The sequence below is a fragment of the Struthio camelus genome, chromosome 7 (genome assembly GCF_040807025.1).
Source record: "Struthio camelus isolate bStrCam1 chromosome 7, bStrCam1.hap1, whole genome shotgun sequence".
Taxonomy (NCBI): Eukaryota; Metazoa; Chordata; class Aves; order Struthioniformes; family Struthionidae; genus Struthio; species Struthio camelus.
Window position 1 is genome coordinate 5970272 of NC_090948.1, and position 14078 is coordinate 5984349.

The 14078-nt window shown below is 38.8% G+C and overlaps 1 protein-coding gene across 2 annotated transcripts; it reads left to right on the plus strand.

Moving 5' to 3' along the window:
* The first annotated feature begins 483 nt into the window (after positions 1-483).
* On the plus strand, positions 484-14030 carry NSMCE4A (NSE4 homolog A, SMC5-SMC6 complex component). Of its 2 annotated transcripts, none has more exons than XM_068951561.1 (10): positions 484-1186; positions 2596-2676; positions 3263-3393; positions 5186-5337; positions 7061-7160; positions 9165-9255; positions 9819-9913; positions 11199-11247; positions 11935-12026; positions 12824-14030. In XM_068951561.1, exons 1-10 carry the CDS (start codon positions 871-873, stop codon positions 12905-12907), a joined length of 1191 nt encoding a protein of 396 aa, XP_068807662.1. In that variant the 5' UTR covers positions 484-870; the 3' UTR covers positions 12908-14030. The 2 variants fall into 2 exon arrangements, 1 of the variants encoding a protein (XP_068807662.1); XR_011142383.1 differs by having other exon boundaries at positions 496-1186; positions 11861-12026.
* The last annotated feature ends 48 nt before the right edge of the window (positions 14031-14078 follow it).

Below are 14078 nucleotides of genomic sequence, written 5' to 3' on the forward strand. Positions count from 1 at the left end.
GACAAAACGTCTCCTGCGCAAGGACTCGGCGTCTTCCTTTAAACAGAGCTGCTGTTTATGGTGGGAAAAACAAAAGTGGAGGCCTCCCTTCTGCGCAGACACCTATGAAGCTCCTGTTGCCGGGAAAGCGGTACTGCCTGCCGTGTGAAAGCCCACGCTGCCAGGCAGGCGTCTGGAAAATGGCTCACGCGTCAGGACGTTTCCGCGGGGCTCGCGTTCCCGCCTGCAGTTTGGGTTGGCGTGAGCAAGGGACAACTGGCAGCTGAGGAATACAGCTAGGAAGGCTGTATTCAGGGACAACTGCAGGCAAACTACCTGGGAGGGTCAACTACAGGTAGGCGCCTAGGGCAGGAAGAGGAGGCGACGCCCCCTGTCAGGCCGCTGTTGTGGCGCGGGGGCGGCACCGGCCCCGGGGCGCCGCCTCACGCGCCCGCCGGCAAATGGCGGCGGCGGCTGCGCGCGCGCGACCGCCCGCCCGCCCGCCCGCCCGCTCGGGACGGCTCAACCGGGGGCGGGCGCCCCGGCGCGTCGCAGCGCGGCAGGCAGTTGCCTGCGGGCTCGGCCTGACTCCCGGCTCCGCTCCGCTCCGCCCTGCGCGGGCGGCAGGATGCCCCGGCCGCGCTCGCCGCTACCCCGGTTACCACGCCGCCGCTAGGCGGATCGCGGCGGCCTCGGCCCGGCCCCGGCCCCGCCCCGCTGCGAGCGGCTCCGCGCTTTGGCCCTCTCGAGCCGCCGTGGGGCCGGGTAACGGTGTCGCGCAGCGCCGTTGGCGCCTTCTGCGGCGGCCGGGGCTGGGCGGGCCGCGTCCCGTCCCGTCCGGTCACCCCCTTCCCCGCGGCGGCCGGTGAGGGCCCGGGGCGCCGCGCAGCCATGTCTGAGGCGGGCGGGAGCGGTGACTTCTCCTCCCCGCGGAGCTCGGGCTCGGACTGCAGCCGCCTCTCGCTGCCGTCCACCTCTCGCAACGGCGCGGTGTCCGAGCACAAGCAGCAGCGGCTCTCGGGCGGCCTCGGCCCCCCGCGCCCGCCGGCCTCCGAGGAGGAGGAGGAGGAGGAGGAGGAAGAGGAGCCGGAGGTGGTGTGCGAGAGGCCCAGGCGGCCGCAGGGCGCCGAGGCCACCGGCGGCGGCGATGAGCGCAGCAGGAGGATGATCCGCAACCAGTACCGGGAGCTCATCTACAGCGTGCAGCGTAAGCCCGGGCCGCGGGGCCCTCGGGGGGCGCCCGCCGCCGCCGCCGCCCTGGGCGGGCACGGCTTGCCGCCGGCGGGCATGTCTCTTCTCCCGGAAAAAAACGAGGCTTGCCAGCGGGGGCAAGGGCCAGCGTTTCGGCGCCGCGCTGGGACCGTGGCTTGATCTTGGGAAGTAGCTTTTCCCGGAGCCTGAAGTTCTTTGCTGAGATTCTGGCCTCGTGTTTAGCTGGGGATTTGTCCGCCTGAAAGCGGGGGGTTGCGGAAGGGTAGAGAGCTTACAGGGGGGTTTACCTGCACGTACCGTGCATTTGAGTGCCTTGATGCAAGGAGGGCACGTTCCTTGAGCTAGAGAAGTGCCGCAAGCTCTTAAGGTTGCGTTCGTTGTGCTTGAGAACGAGCCTTAGCTTGGAACTGCAGGTCCCAGGATCTGCCGATGCCAAAACCTTATCCTTAGGCCTTTTGGAAAGTGCCATGAACTTTTTAACAGTTTTCTAAACAAACATATATGTATTGTTTTACTTCTTCCATCCATATTTAGAGTGTGCTGTTTTTCTCATTGCTGTATTTTTGAGGCATGACAATGCTTGTTTGAGTAAGCACTACTAACTGCAGCAGCTCCTGATGTTGGTTGTCTTCTGCGTGCTCGCTAAACTTACTCGATTTTGTTTGTTTTCGTTTTGTTTCGTTTTTAAGAGATTGCAACACAGTTTGTGGATGATCCAGTTTCCACTTCTGTAATCTAACACTTTCCAAGAAATGCAATAGTGTCATGTCTGTGCGTTGAGTAATGGTGTACATTCTTAAAACACTTAGGTGGGGTGAGTAGCTGTTTGGAATCGGACATCTGAAAGTCTGTAAATCAAACATGCACAGGTGCATATAGTATCTGTTTGACAGGATGATTGTTAAAAATCATCAAGCGTTCTTTTTTTTCCTGATAATCCACAGTAGTTTAAATAGGTGAGACAAATGACATTCAGTAAACTACAGGACCTGATAAGTGCTTTGACACAGGTACAAACAATAATTGGAATTATAAGGAATCTGACATTACAAAGTTTGGAGCTTTTTAGTAAAATGTATTTTGGAGTGATGACGTTGGATGTGCATAATTCATACAACTACAGTAGATGATAAGGTTCCACGTTAATTCCAGCCATGTGAATCTTGTTCCATTGATGTAAATGCAAAGTTGCCACTGAGCAGGTGAGTGAGCATTGATAAGAATCAGGCCTATGCAATCTCACAGTGAAAGTATTGTAAATAGTCTTGTACGTTTTGAGTAGGCTGGGGTGTGAACCAGACAGTTTAGCTTTAAGTTGCAAGTATGTGTTTATTGGTGTCTTTATGTAATTTGGAGTTTCATTTGTAATTTTCCTTTCTCTCTTCTCCCCTCCCCCCAATCCAGAAAATCGTGAGGATATGCTGAATTCAAAAAGCAACAAACTGACAGAAGCTTTGGAAGAAGCCAATAAGCTGTTCAGTGGAGGTAAAAACAAATTCTGTAACCCTTGTTGGAGATGATTGCTTGACAGTTGGCCAAGTATGAAGAGATGATGCCTTAACTTAAAAAAACAAACCAAAAATGGTATGAGATTTAATTTAGATCCAAGTACTTTATCAAAAACATGAAATAACTTGAGATAAATAACTTTAGCTGAAGAGGATTTGCTTGAATAAGGTGTTACCAGAATATAAATATCATTACTTTAGTGTTATTTGTACTTGGAAACGTTTTTTGCTTTATCTTTATAGAGCAATATACATAAATAGTACACAAAGTGGGTTCACTTCTCTTTACTCAGAGGAGAAAAACATGTTAATGAAAAATCCATTTTCTTCTTCCAAATGATGTGTTAGACCTCCCAGCTTGCCTTTGGCTATGTCGTCATCTTCTTTTCTCCTTTTTGTGGAAATAGCAAGTGTTATGCTATTTGTTGTGTTAGAGGTCACTACAGTAACCTCTACAGTTACAAAGCTGTAAACCTAGGGTATTCTGTATGCTAAACTTTACTATTATATTTTTGACAATTAGGTATTATTAACATACACTTTTTTTTCTTCTTCTGTAACAGTTTCCTGTGCGCGAGAGGCTGCACTGGATGCCCAATTTCTTGTCTTAGCATCAAATCTAGGAAAGGAGAAAGCCAATGAGTTGCACTCTGAAATGACAGCGTTTGATTCACCAGCATTTGCAGAAGACCTAGTAAGTTCCAGACTCGGAATTTGCCAAGAACTTTACTAGAGGTTTGCCCTTTTTGTTGTAGATTCATAAAAGTAAATCTGTAGATGGTCAGGCAGAACCTGACTGATAGAACTTAACATACTTCCTATTACTTTCTTTGATTAAGTTTCTAGTTAATATTGTTGTTGTAAACTATGTATTTAGCATTTCCAATTTACAGAGGGGAAAACGTAACTTAAGAATGTAGTCCGCACATATAGAATAACTGTACTTTTGCTGCTCCATCACAGTTTAGTTGGTTCATGCTCTTAACCAAAGCAGAGAGATGTTTGTGCCTTTTTGTTTTTTTGGTGTTTTTTAAGATATACAGTGTTTGGAGTTTCATGGCAGCAAAGTAGTTTCTTTATCTTGTTCACTGCTTTGTGTGTTTTTGGATGGGGTTTTCAAGGTCCTAGGTGACTGATATGAAATGGGACTTTGGATTGCTTGGATACTTTTAGCCATCCTATGCTTGTCTCTTACACTGTGACTGGTTGGAAGAGTCAGTTCAGAATAGCATTGCAACAGACATTTTTCTTTCAAGACACTTTTTGTGTTATGTTATGGTAGATATTTAAAGAGTCTGAGTCAAGATTCTACGATATAAGAAAATCAAGTTTCATTTTTTTATTAAAGTTTTCCTGAGGAGGGGTGGATTGATGGGTGCAGGGTTGGGCCAAAGAAGTTGTTTTATGGTATCTGAAAAGCTAGGCTCCCTGGAAGTGTGTGGTGTTCAGAAATTGTGAGATACTTTCGCTTTATAGTGCAATTTAAGTAATGCTTTCCTATTTCATAGATCACTGAAATTCTGTTGGAGTACAGACAGTTTTACTTGTGTAGCTCTCTTTTTCTTTGCTGCTGATCCTGCGTAGTGATTATTGCAAACATGCAAAAAGCTCTGCGCAAGTGGAAAGCTCTCACATTGGTTCCTTACTGAAGACAGAGTCTGTGACCCAGTGCAGCCAGTGAAAGAGTGCAGCTTGTAATTGTTATTAGGTTAGCATTTGGGCTTAAGCTTATGGTTAGTGTTATTGCAATCACTGGGGTGATGGCAGTTACCAAATCTTGTTCTCGAGTTCACTACAGGAGACTGCATAAGAAGCACTATCCTTTAATTTTCTTCCTCTTTCTGATAATTCAGAGGATGGAGAATCCATCCCTTTACAGTTACTTAGGAGTGATGATATTCTAAATAATTAAGAACAAAAAAAGCTGCCTGTATTCTTTAGTGTTTATGTTATCGTCTATGAAGTAAGAAAGATTTATTGAGGAAAGAAAAACCTTTTTATTGGGCCCAGTGAAATCTTTGGAAAGATAAGACTGACTAATATCTGAAAGCATGTTTAAGATCTCTTGAAATGAGATTTAACCCTAACCTCCATTTTCCTGAAGTCCATGCATTCTCTGACACTGAAGTTTGTGTTCACTGGTGACTTGCTCTTTTGATAACAGCTGCAAGTCGTTCACTTAAAAGAATTACTCATTGCTAAATACTAATATTGAATTCTGTCACCTAATTTAGTTTAGATAAAAATGTATCCTAATAGGAAGTTTAATATCAGATGCAGCGTGGCTGCTGTCTGCAATGCTGTGCAAGTCTATATGTGTGTTTTCCTGTTTTCACTGCAACTTTGGGAAAATTGACGTTCTTTTGTTATGCAATGATATTAAACATTAATCTAGCAGAACAAACAGCATAACAGTATTTCACCATTAATGCATCTACTGATCTTTCTTTTAAGTGAATTTCCTTTTCAATTTCTTTCTCTTGTAGCTAACATTCATGGGTCTAAATCGCATAGAAGTAGAAGAAAAGGATAGTGATAATGAGGGCATTTCTGGTGGCTATTTACCTAGTAATGCCTGGCATAAACTGGGAGCAGAAACAGAGAAGTACTTCAGAAGAGCACCTTCTTTTCACTACATGTAAGTTTATTTGAGGAAAATTGTATATACTGTAGCTAATGGCCTTAATTGATGTTAATTCTAAAAAATAATTTTGTACTGATTTTTAGTGCCCTGGGCTTGAGTAAAGTTTAGTTTCAGTTTGCAGGGTGCCAATGGGGACTTCTGCATGGCATCTGTTGTGACAGGGAACTTCTCGTCTCCTAAGTATCTCCTACTATATTTCTCTTTGAGTCTGACTTGGCTTGGATACAAAATAATACTTTTTTAAATATTTTAGGGATAGCAAGGTATTCGTGAGTTATGTCTTTCAGACCTAAACCAGTAGACTTTAATCACCCTCTTTCTTTCCAAAGCTGACTGATTGCTTTCCCTCCCCGTACAAGCTGCAGCTAAAAGTGTTAGAAGATCATTCATTTCTTTACTAGGGCTTTATTAGACCCTGAAAGACTAAACTCATGTATCTTTTACCTGATGATTGTATTATGAGGCTTTTTTCAAAGGGAGATGAACAGTCTTTTTCATGCATCTGTGTTAATGGGCTGTCTCTTAGTAGCTTCTTTTCAGCTCTATCTTTGGAAGAAATCTCCTGATTACTGGCCAGTGTCCTTGTATAGAATCAGTATCCCCTCTCTTTTTGTGAGGAGGCCTCCTGTTTAAATCTCAGCCTGCAATAGCGCTATCTAGTACCATCAAGTTTTGGTGATAGAGCTGATAAAAACATTTCAAATTCATACTTGCACTTTCAAGGTAAAAGCCCTAAATGATAAATATAATACTGTCCTAAGAAAATTATAAAAACTGCAGAAGGGACTTTTTTTTTTTAATTTCTCCTTCTGTGTAGTTGAATTTTGAGATCTTAAGTACTGTTGGACTTCTTGTGATGGAAGATGTGAATATTAGCAGATATTAGAAGAGTGTTTATTTTAAATTACAGTCCTTGTAGGAAGAGAACTACTTAATTCTGACTCTGTCTATTATTTGAGGTTCAAATTCTTTTTTCTGTGGTCAGTCTGGTGTTTTTTGAAATGGAGCAGTGGCAAATTACCCAATATAGGGTATGCTGCTAAAATTCTGGATACCTGCTGAGCTAACTTGAATTGACGCTCGATTCACACTCTTATTTAGGCATTTGACTTGGCAGCCAAAGTTAGTGCCTAAGTTGCTGATGCAATCATCAGAGAGAGAAAGGCACTTCACAAGGGCTAGCGGATACATTCTCATTATTTAATGAGGAACTCTGGATCTCTTTTGAATGTACTGAATGTTCTATTTATTGACTATATAGTATCATTTTTTTAAAGACACTTCTTATTGCAAATGTGAACTTACAGATGCTAAACAGTGGATGAAAAAGAGATGAATGTTATATGGAGCCAGTTTGCATACAGAGAAATCTGCAATAAAAACAAAGATCTTGGAGGATATGAATGTCATGCTTTGTTTCAAAAGTTACTCTAGTTTTAAGAAAAGTAGACTTACTAAATTTTCAGTAAAAAGGAACAGCTGGACTAATTACATTAGTTTAAAATATCCTATTGATAGCTTTATTGTGAAGCTATCAACAGGTATTGGGAAAAACTACTGGGGATGGTTGTTTGCAGTAGTCCCTAAATGTGATCAGAGGCTTTGTTCAGATTTTAGTCATTATTTTGCACTTTTATCAGGAAGTAAACTGCTGAGTATTGATTTCTTAACAAACACTGTTTAAAAAAAATGTATATATTCTTTTTATTTGGGTTAGGTTGGGATCCTTCAAGTCTGATCCTCCAGTACCAAGGCAACGGATTGAGAGGCAGAAAAAGACTACAGGAAGAGAAGAAAAAAGGGCAATGCCTGCTCAGGTTTGTGAAGCACTATTTTTATTAATGATTTATTACAGAAGAGTTATTGCAGCTGAGTTTTAAATCATTCTGTTACTCATGCCATTTCTAGTTTTGTGGTTCTGTACTGAAGGATTCAGATTTAAATCTTAGGCCTCTTGGTTTGTTTTGTGCAGACTGTGGTATTTCATTAATTGAATAGAATGAAATAGGATTGACAGACTGATTTATTTTTATTTATTTATTTTTTTTACTAGCTTCTAATACTTTTTTCTGACACTGATTCACTACCAGGACTTGTCTTTCAAACAGAGTTGTATAAATATAAAATGTATGTCCACAATGGAGGACTGGCAGACCTTCTGAAATAGTAAAAAGGTCTGGGGAGCTTGTGCGGCTTTACAGTTTATCAAGAGGTCATACCTACAGAACTGTAACAAAATGTAGTGGAGAATCTTGCTTTTACACATGTTTTTATCAATTTTAGGAAAGGAAAATGATATGAAGAGATCTTTCATTCTCTCATGAAGAATGAAAAATTGCCAGCTTACTGAAATCTTACAACTCTGTGGTAGTATTTTTATAGAATTTCTTTTGTTTATCAGCTAAGATGTTGATGCTCCTGAAAGAGGAAAGAAGTTGAATTGATAAATGATGAAGAAGAAAATGACAAATAGTATTCTCTGTGTGCCTGTACTTCAGTAGTTTACCATGTTCTAGCATGAAATGTCTGGAACGGTAATCATCCTCAGAAGAGATCAAGAGAAGTTCACAATAGTTTCTTTGCTCACTGCTTTGAAAGGAAGAACAGGAAAAAAAAAAAACTTAAGTTAGTGTGTTCTCAAGTGTTTTTTCAAATAAGTCTCTATAACAGTCTGTGGTGTTCATATCAGAATTTGGTTCATTAACAGTAACAAACTAATTAGGTCACATAAGTAGTATTTTCCTTACCTTCTGTTTCCCTGTTCTTTCCGTCTGTCTTCCTGTGTCAAAATGGCAAATGTCTTAGAACTTAAATTCAGAGGGACTTTTTTGAGAGTTTGAAAAAGTAAACCAAGTTGTTATTGGGTACATATGGCTGATACTGCCAGTTCAGAGAGCGGTAAAACATTGTGATGGCTTTTAAATATAATTTGTTTCATAATAATCTGAATAGTGACAGAAATTGTGACATAGTGAATTGTGAATAGTGACAGAAATAGTGGCAGTCAGATTTGTACTGGGAAGGAGAGGAGCAGGAGGATTGGGAGAGCTGCTACCAAAAGTATGTGATTGCTCTTCATGTTCACGTAGGTAAACACTCAACAGTGTATGTTTTAATATGTGTTAGATACATGGTTGTGTGGAAAGGTTTCTGTTGCTTGCATTATTGCAAGGTGGTCAGAGGAAAAGTATTGGTTAACAGAAACAACAAATAGTTTATTGAAAAGCATACCCCAGTGCATTTGTTACTCTGCAGATTATAGTACTTGAAAAATAATTTGGTGTACCCTTCTTTACAGATAATGAACAAATCTGTAAAATTGGAGTAATATACCCTTTAAGATTTCCAACTTGACCCCATGACCTTTCTTCCTTGGGTAAACTTAGCTACCTTCTCTGAATACATGTTAAAGATCTTAAGAAACAAGCTACTTCGGTTTCTTCAATAAATTCACAGATTAAGTACCACCAGGGTTGTCCTAGTTCCTCCGAGTTAGGGGAAAGTAAGGGTAGACCTGTAAACCGACTCAAAACATATAAACAGTGACTCTTTCAGTTTTTGCTAGTTGTCTTATTTTTACGTTAAGTGTCTGTAACTGTGCTTACGTGGCGTAGGGAGAAAATTGTATCATTTGCATACTGTGTTGGTGAAGGGCCTTTTAGTACTTACCACGGTGAGGTTTTTTGTAATGCAGATCTTACATTTCTGCTGACGTATAAACTTTCTGGAAGAATATTTTTCAAAATTTAGAAGATGTTTGTCTTACAACAGTAGGTATGTGCATTGGAAATACAATTCTTAATAAGCAACTTTTTTTCCAGTTAAAAAAGATGGAGGAGTCTCATCAGGAAGCTACAGAAAAAGAAGTAGAGAGGATCTTGGGATTATTGCAGACTCATTTTAAAAATGATCGTAAGTATGACTTCAGCTTAGCTTTTAAAGCATTAATTTGAGAAAATGAATACTCTTAGTCCTCCACAGCTAGAGTGGCTTTGGAGTTTGTAAGTAGAAAACCTTATGCTGAAGGTTGTATACTGACTAGATATGTTTTTATGAACACTAAATATTAATTAGGGTTTGATAATAATCCAAATTCAAAACTTTCCCTCTTATTAGAACATATTTTTGGAGAACGGAAATGAATAGTGCCTTAGTTTCATACTTCATATGAAGTTATTTATATATATAGAGAGAGAGAGAGATGTTTATAGAGAGAGAGAGAGAGAGAATGTCAACTCCTGTATTTCCTTTCCCACATATAGAGTAGCAGGGGAGGCAAAACGTGGAAGAAAATAAGTTTATCTAGGAACTTTAGCACTGCATGTAATTGTGAATTCAACGTTGCAACTAAATTGACATAAACTTTTAGTTAGCTTTTAAAATGAGTACTGAATTTCTTAAGATCGTATCTACTTATCTTTTAGCTTCATGTATAACACCCGTTTTTAACAAGTAACACATTTTTGCATCTCTAGCTGATATACCTATTTCCTTCTTTGATCTTGTGATTGATCCAAACTCCTTTGCACGCACTGTGGAAAACATTTTTCACGTGTCCTTCATTATAAGGGTAAGACATGATATGTTCTTGAAATCTTATTTTAGATACTGAAGTTATAGAAAAGTTTCGATTTGAACTTTGTGGTATTGAAAAAATGAAGATCTAAACATCAGGATTCCTAATTTGTAAATAGAATGAAAACAGAATTGACAGATTAATTTTTCTGCTAGATTTTTCTGCTAACCCAGGCAATTTATCAACAAAGCAACAGTGAAACTTTCGCTGTCAATACCTTTGCTTTTCGAAAAGTACTCTGGCTCACCTATGTTAATATATTTATAGAACAGTATGTCACCTTTACATACTTTAGTTATTTAATTAAAAATGTCCCTCAGTTTGATCTTGGAGGGTAAGCAATGTCTAAGAGCTTATTACTAGGCTGCATAATAATATTTAAGCGAGGAATACTTGTATGTCTTAAAAAAAAAAAAAAATCCCTTAAGCCTCCCTGATGTTGACTGTTCAAATAGGGATACTTACTACTGAGAAGATTTTTCTATTCCTTCTAGTGTTAGGTCTCATGAAATGGTAGAGTTCTGGATAAGGTCACAGAAAAGTCTGTTCAAGACCACTTTCAGTAGGTTTCACTATTCATGAATGAAATCTTGGGAGATTTAAAGTCAATTTAAAGTTTTAGTCAGTTTAAAAAGAAATTAATCTCATACTTTATAATATTACAGTCTTGTTTTTATACTTGTTTGTTCAAGCATTGTAACTTTTTTCAGTAATGCACTTTCAATCTTACTCTCACATCCTCATGGTTTTATAAATTCATTTCAGTGTGTCTTCAATTAAAAGTTATAGCGTTCTCTTCTCTGCATAAGGTAGCACAGAAGGTTCTTTTGTAATGTTTTATGTTCTTGTGGAGTCTGTAGATTGTGCTTCTAACTATCTTAATTTGACAAGTCTAATTAATAAAATGTTTACTGAACTTGGGAAAAGAAAAAAACTACAAATGTATCTTGACTTATCTGTGGCTTATAATGTATTGTGATATGGTTATGAAGGGCTAATCAAAGTATATTTGATGAATGATTATGACTTTAACATTAGATAATAAAAATATATTTAATGAACTGCCCTGTAGAAACTGATTCCTCCTTTATGACTAGTTATTATATTGAAATAATAATTGTCATACCAAATAAGAATAAAGATTCTTATCGGTATCATAAGCATATGTACGTGGTTATGATTATGTAATACAATATCAGTGGATAATTGTGGCATCTCAGTGTCTCATCTCATTTGGATGGTTCTAATGTCTGAAATTTTATATCTTATTGTCTTTTAGGATGGTTTTGCACGATTAAAACTGGATGAGGATAAATTGCCAATAATAGGTAAAATACATCTAACTTGATTGAACACTTTTTGTTATAATGTTAAAAAGCAGCTACATCTTGTGTATCACAAAGCATTAAGTACATATTTAGCTGCAAGAGTAGAGATTTGGGGATAAGCATGGAATGCAACTAATGGCATGCAGACACTTGAGAACTGAAAAAAAATGTTACTATTTAAATATGGAAATACAAAAAAAGATGTCTATTATAATGATTTATACAAATTCTATTCATAGAATGAAAAGAAGTAGCCTTTTACTTTTAAGTAGTATTTTGGGTGCTTTTGTTATGTTTTGCTGAGAAAGTATAATTTGTATGTGAGAAATCTCATCTTTTAGCTAGCTGAGCTGTCAAGTGCTACAACTTCAAAGTAGTTGAAAGGAAATGCCATCCTATGTACTGGGTCTTCAGCTTTCATTCCCACAAGATATCAATGGGCTTAAGACTTTGGGTTTTCATGAAGGATTAAACACTTATTCCCATCTGGGACTCTGTTAGTTTCTAGGATTCTGTGACGTAAGACTAAAATTTCTCATGAAGCATAGGGTACCGGCTATTGACTGAAACAAATCTAGTGGAGTATATCTTACTGATTCAATTTTTGTGACAGTTTTGTTCCTGAAGGAAAATGACTTTAAGAGCTTTGCAACTATAAAGATTATGAAAATATAATATTTTGAACAGAGCCTGCAAAAGATGATGAGGGAAAAGAGGATGACCATAGTACTCAAGCACGGAACCAAGTTGTCATATCTCTGAGCCATCAAGAATGGAAGGTATAATCAATAGCACTCTGCGCCTTTTTTTTTTTTTTTTTAACGTAAGAAATTTTGTGAGAGCTGTGCTGTTACGTACTCAGAGTAGGGCAGGACTTGCTGTATATGTTAATATCACCGCACTTAATTTTACGGATTCCAGAACAATTATGAGTCGAATGTTTTAGCTGCAAGAAAGCTAAGGAGAGGTGGGATGGAAGCTTGATCTTGGAAGCCTTGTTGATTTAGGTGCTTCTGACTTAAAACTGTGCAATAATTTGCCTTTTCTGTTTTTTATATGAGAACCAGGTAATGGAGTCTTTTTCTTCCCTCTTATATAACATCTGCTTTCAGCTAGGATATTCTGAAGTCCACACAGAAGCAGTACATGAGCAGTAGTTTTGCATGTATTGATGAGATTGGCTACCAGCTGCAGCTTTCATAACTGCTCTGCTTTATTCTCCCCATTCAGAACTGCTCTTTCAAAAACCCTGTCAAATACATATATCTGCTTAGCACTTAGCAGCAAGAGTACAACTTTGGACTTGGATTATAATCCAAACTGTCAATAATGCTCCAAACATTTCCTCGGTGTATGCTATTTTGAATAAATCTTCAGCAAAAAGTGTTTCTTTGCACAAGCAACTTGTCTCCTTTGTCCCTCCCTCAAAATGTGCAGAATAGACTTAGTCATTTGCAATAGTGCTTTAGAAAGTGAAACCTCTTAAGTTTCCCTTGCAGTAACTGCTGCAATTCTATTGAAATAGTTCAGCTCATGTAACTTAAGACGCTCTTAAAATTTTGCTGTCTCTAAACAGGACATCGTAGAAACATTTGAAATAACAGAACCCATGATTGGTCCTCCGTGTCACAGCAGTGAAGATGAAATGGAGATAGCTTAATTCTTCAAGCAAGTTCTTCTTATAAATCAAACTGAATAAATAAGGATACAAATGTGCGAGGTCCTTATGGACATATAAAACCTGCAGAGAAGCTACCTGTGATTACACATGTAGAAAAATTTTAAGGAGGATAATCGTATAACATCCTCAGAATTTCTTTATTCATGATCTCTTCATGGATCAAACCTTTCCGTGTTTAATCTTTGCAGGAATGAACTGAAGAGACTTTTTCGTTTGATGGCCAGTTAAGTGGTATACTTTAGTTCATCTTTGAGACTGTATACTTGTACTTGAAATGCAACGCTGTGAAGAATCATAGCTTAGGTTTTGTACTTTTTTTTTTAAACAGCTGATGTTCTTGTTAACAGAGTAGTCTGAAGGAGGTCTTAGGGGAACAGGAAGGGAAGACAGACAGGTTCCTCCCAGAATCTTTTAAATAACAACTGAATTATTTTATTATCATAAATTTTGGGTAAGTTCTAAAAGTTAATTACATATTAATGTCTTCTCTTTTTTTTCCCCTTAGGTGCCTTAAAGAAAAATATTTTAAAATATTTCCTTCAAATAAGGTTTTATTTGTATATATTGTACAATTAAATTTATTTTTATTAGAACCATTTGACACTTTATATAAGCTGTCTTGTCTGTAGGTCACAGAGGTAGAAGTTATCATATACTTCCATTTTATTATGGCTTTGTTTACTACTTTACAGAAAGTTTACTGATGATTTTACAAGCTTGCATAAGAAAGGAAATGCTATTCCTCGTTTCATCTGTGTCTTTTACCAGTAGCTGCCTGGAATTGGAGTTTATGTGGTTAACCATCTCTGCTTGTTATCTATCTTGTTTTTTGTTATCTAAATAATCTTAGGCATTACAGGAAAAAACCGATACTGTCATCCTGTTCTTACTCTTCTTCAAATCAAGGATTGACGTTTGGGAATTTGATCTCAGGACTGCAGATAGGGGTGAAAAAGAAGAGGAAAGTGCAACTGCCAACTTTATCACGTGTTTTTGGCTTTGTAAGATAGGCAGGAGAGCTATATTGGGACAAGGCATTATTTTCCTCAACAGAAATAAAACTTAGCTCCATCCTCAGAAAATACTCTTCTGAAGAACACTACTTCTGGTGGTTTTTGATATTTCTTTCCCCCTTTCCCTTTTGCTTCAG

Bases quoted from the DNA above. Each gene is read 5' to 3' on its own strand.
- NSMCE4A (XM_068951561.1), top strand. From the start codon at position 871: ATGTCTGAGGCGGGCGGGAGCGGTGACTTCTCCTCCCCGCGGAGCTCG. The intron at 5,338-7,060 runs GTAAGTTTATTT...TATTTGGGTTAG, and splicing joins GCACCTTCTTTTCACTACAT to GTTGGGATCCTTCAAGTCTG. The intron at 12,027-12,823 runs GTATAATCAATA...GTCTCTAAACAG, and splicing joins TGAGCCATCAAGAATGGAAG to GACATCGTAGAAACATTTGA.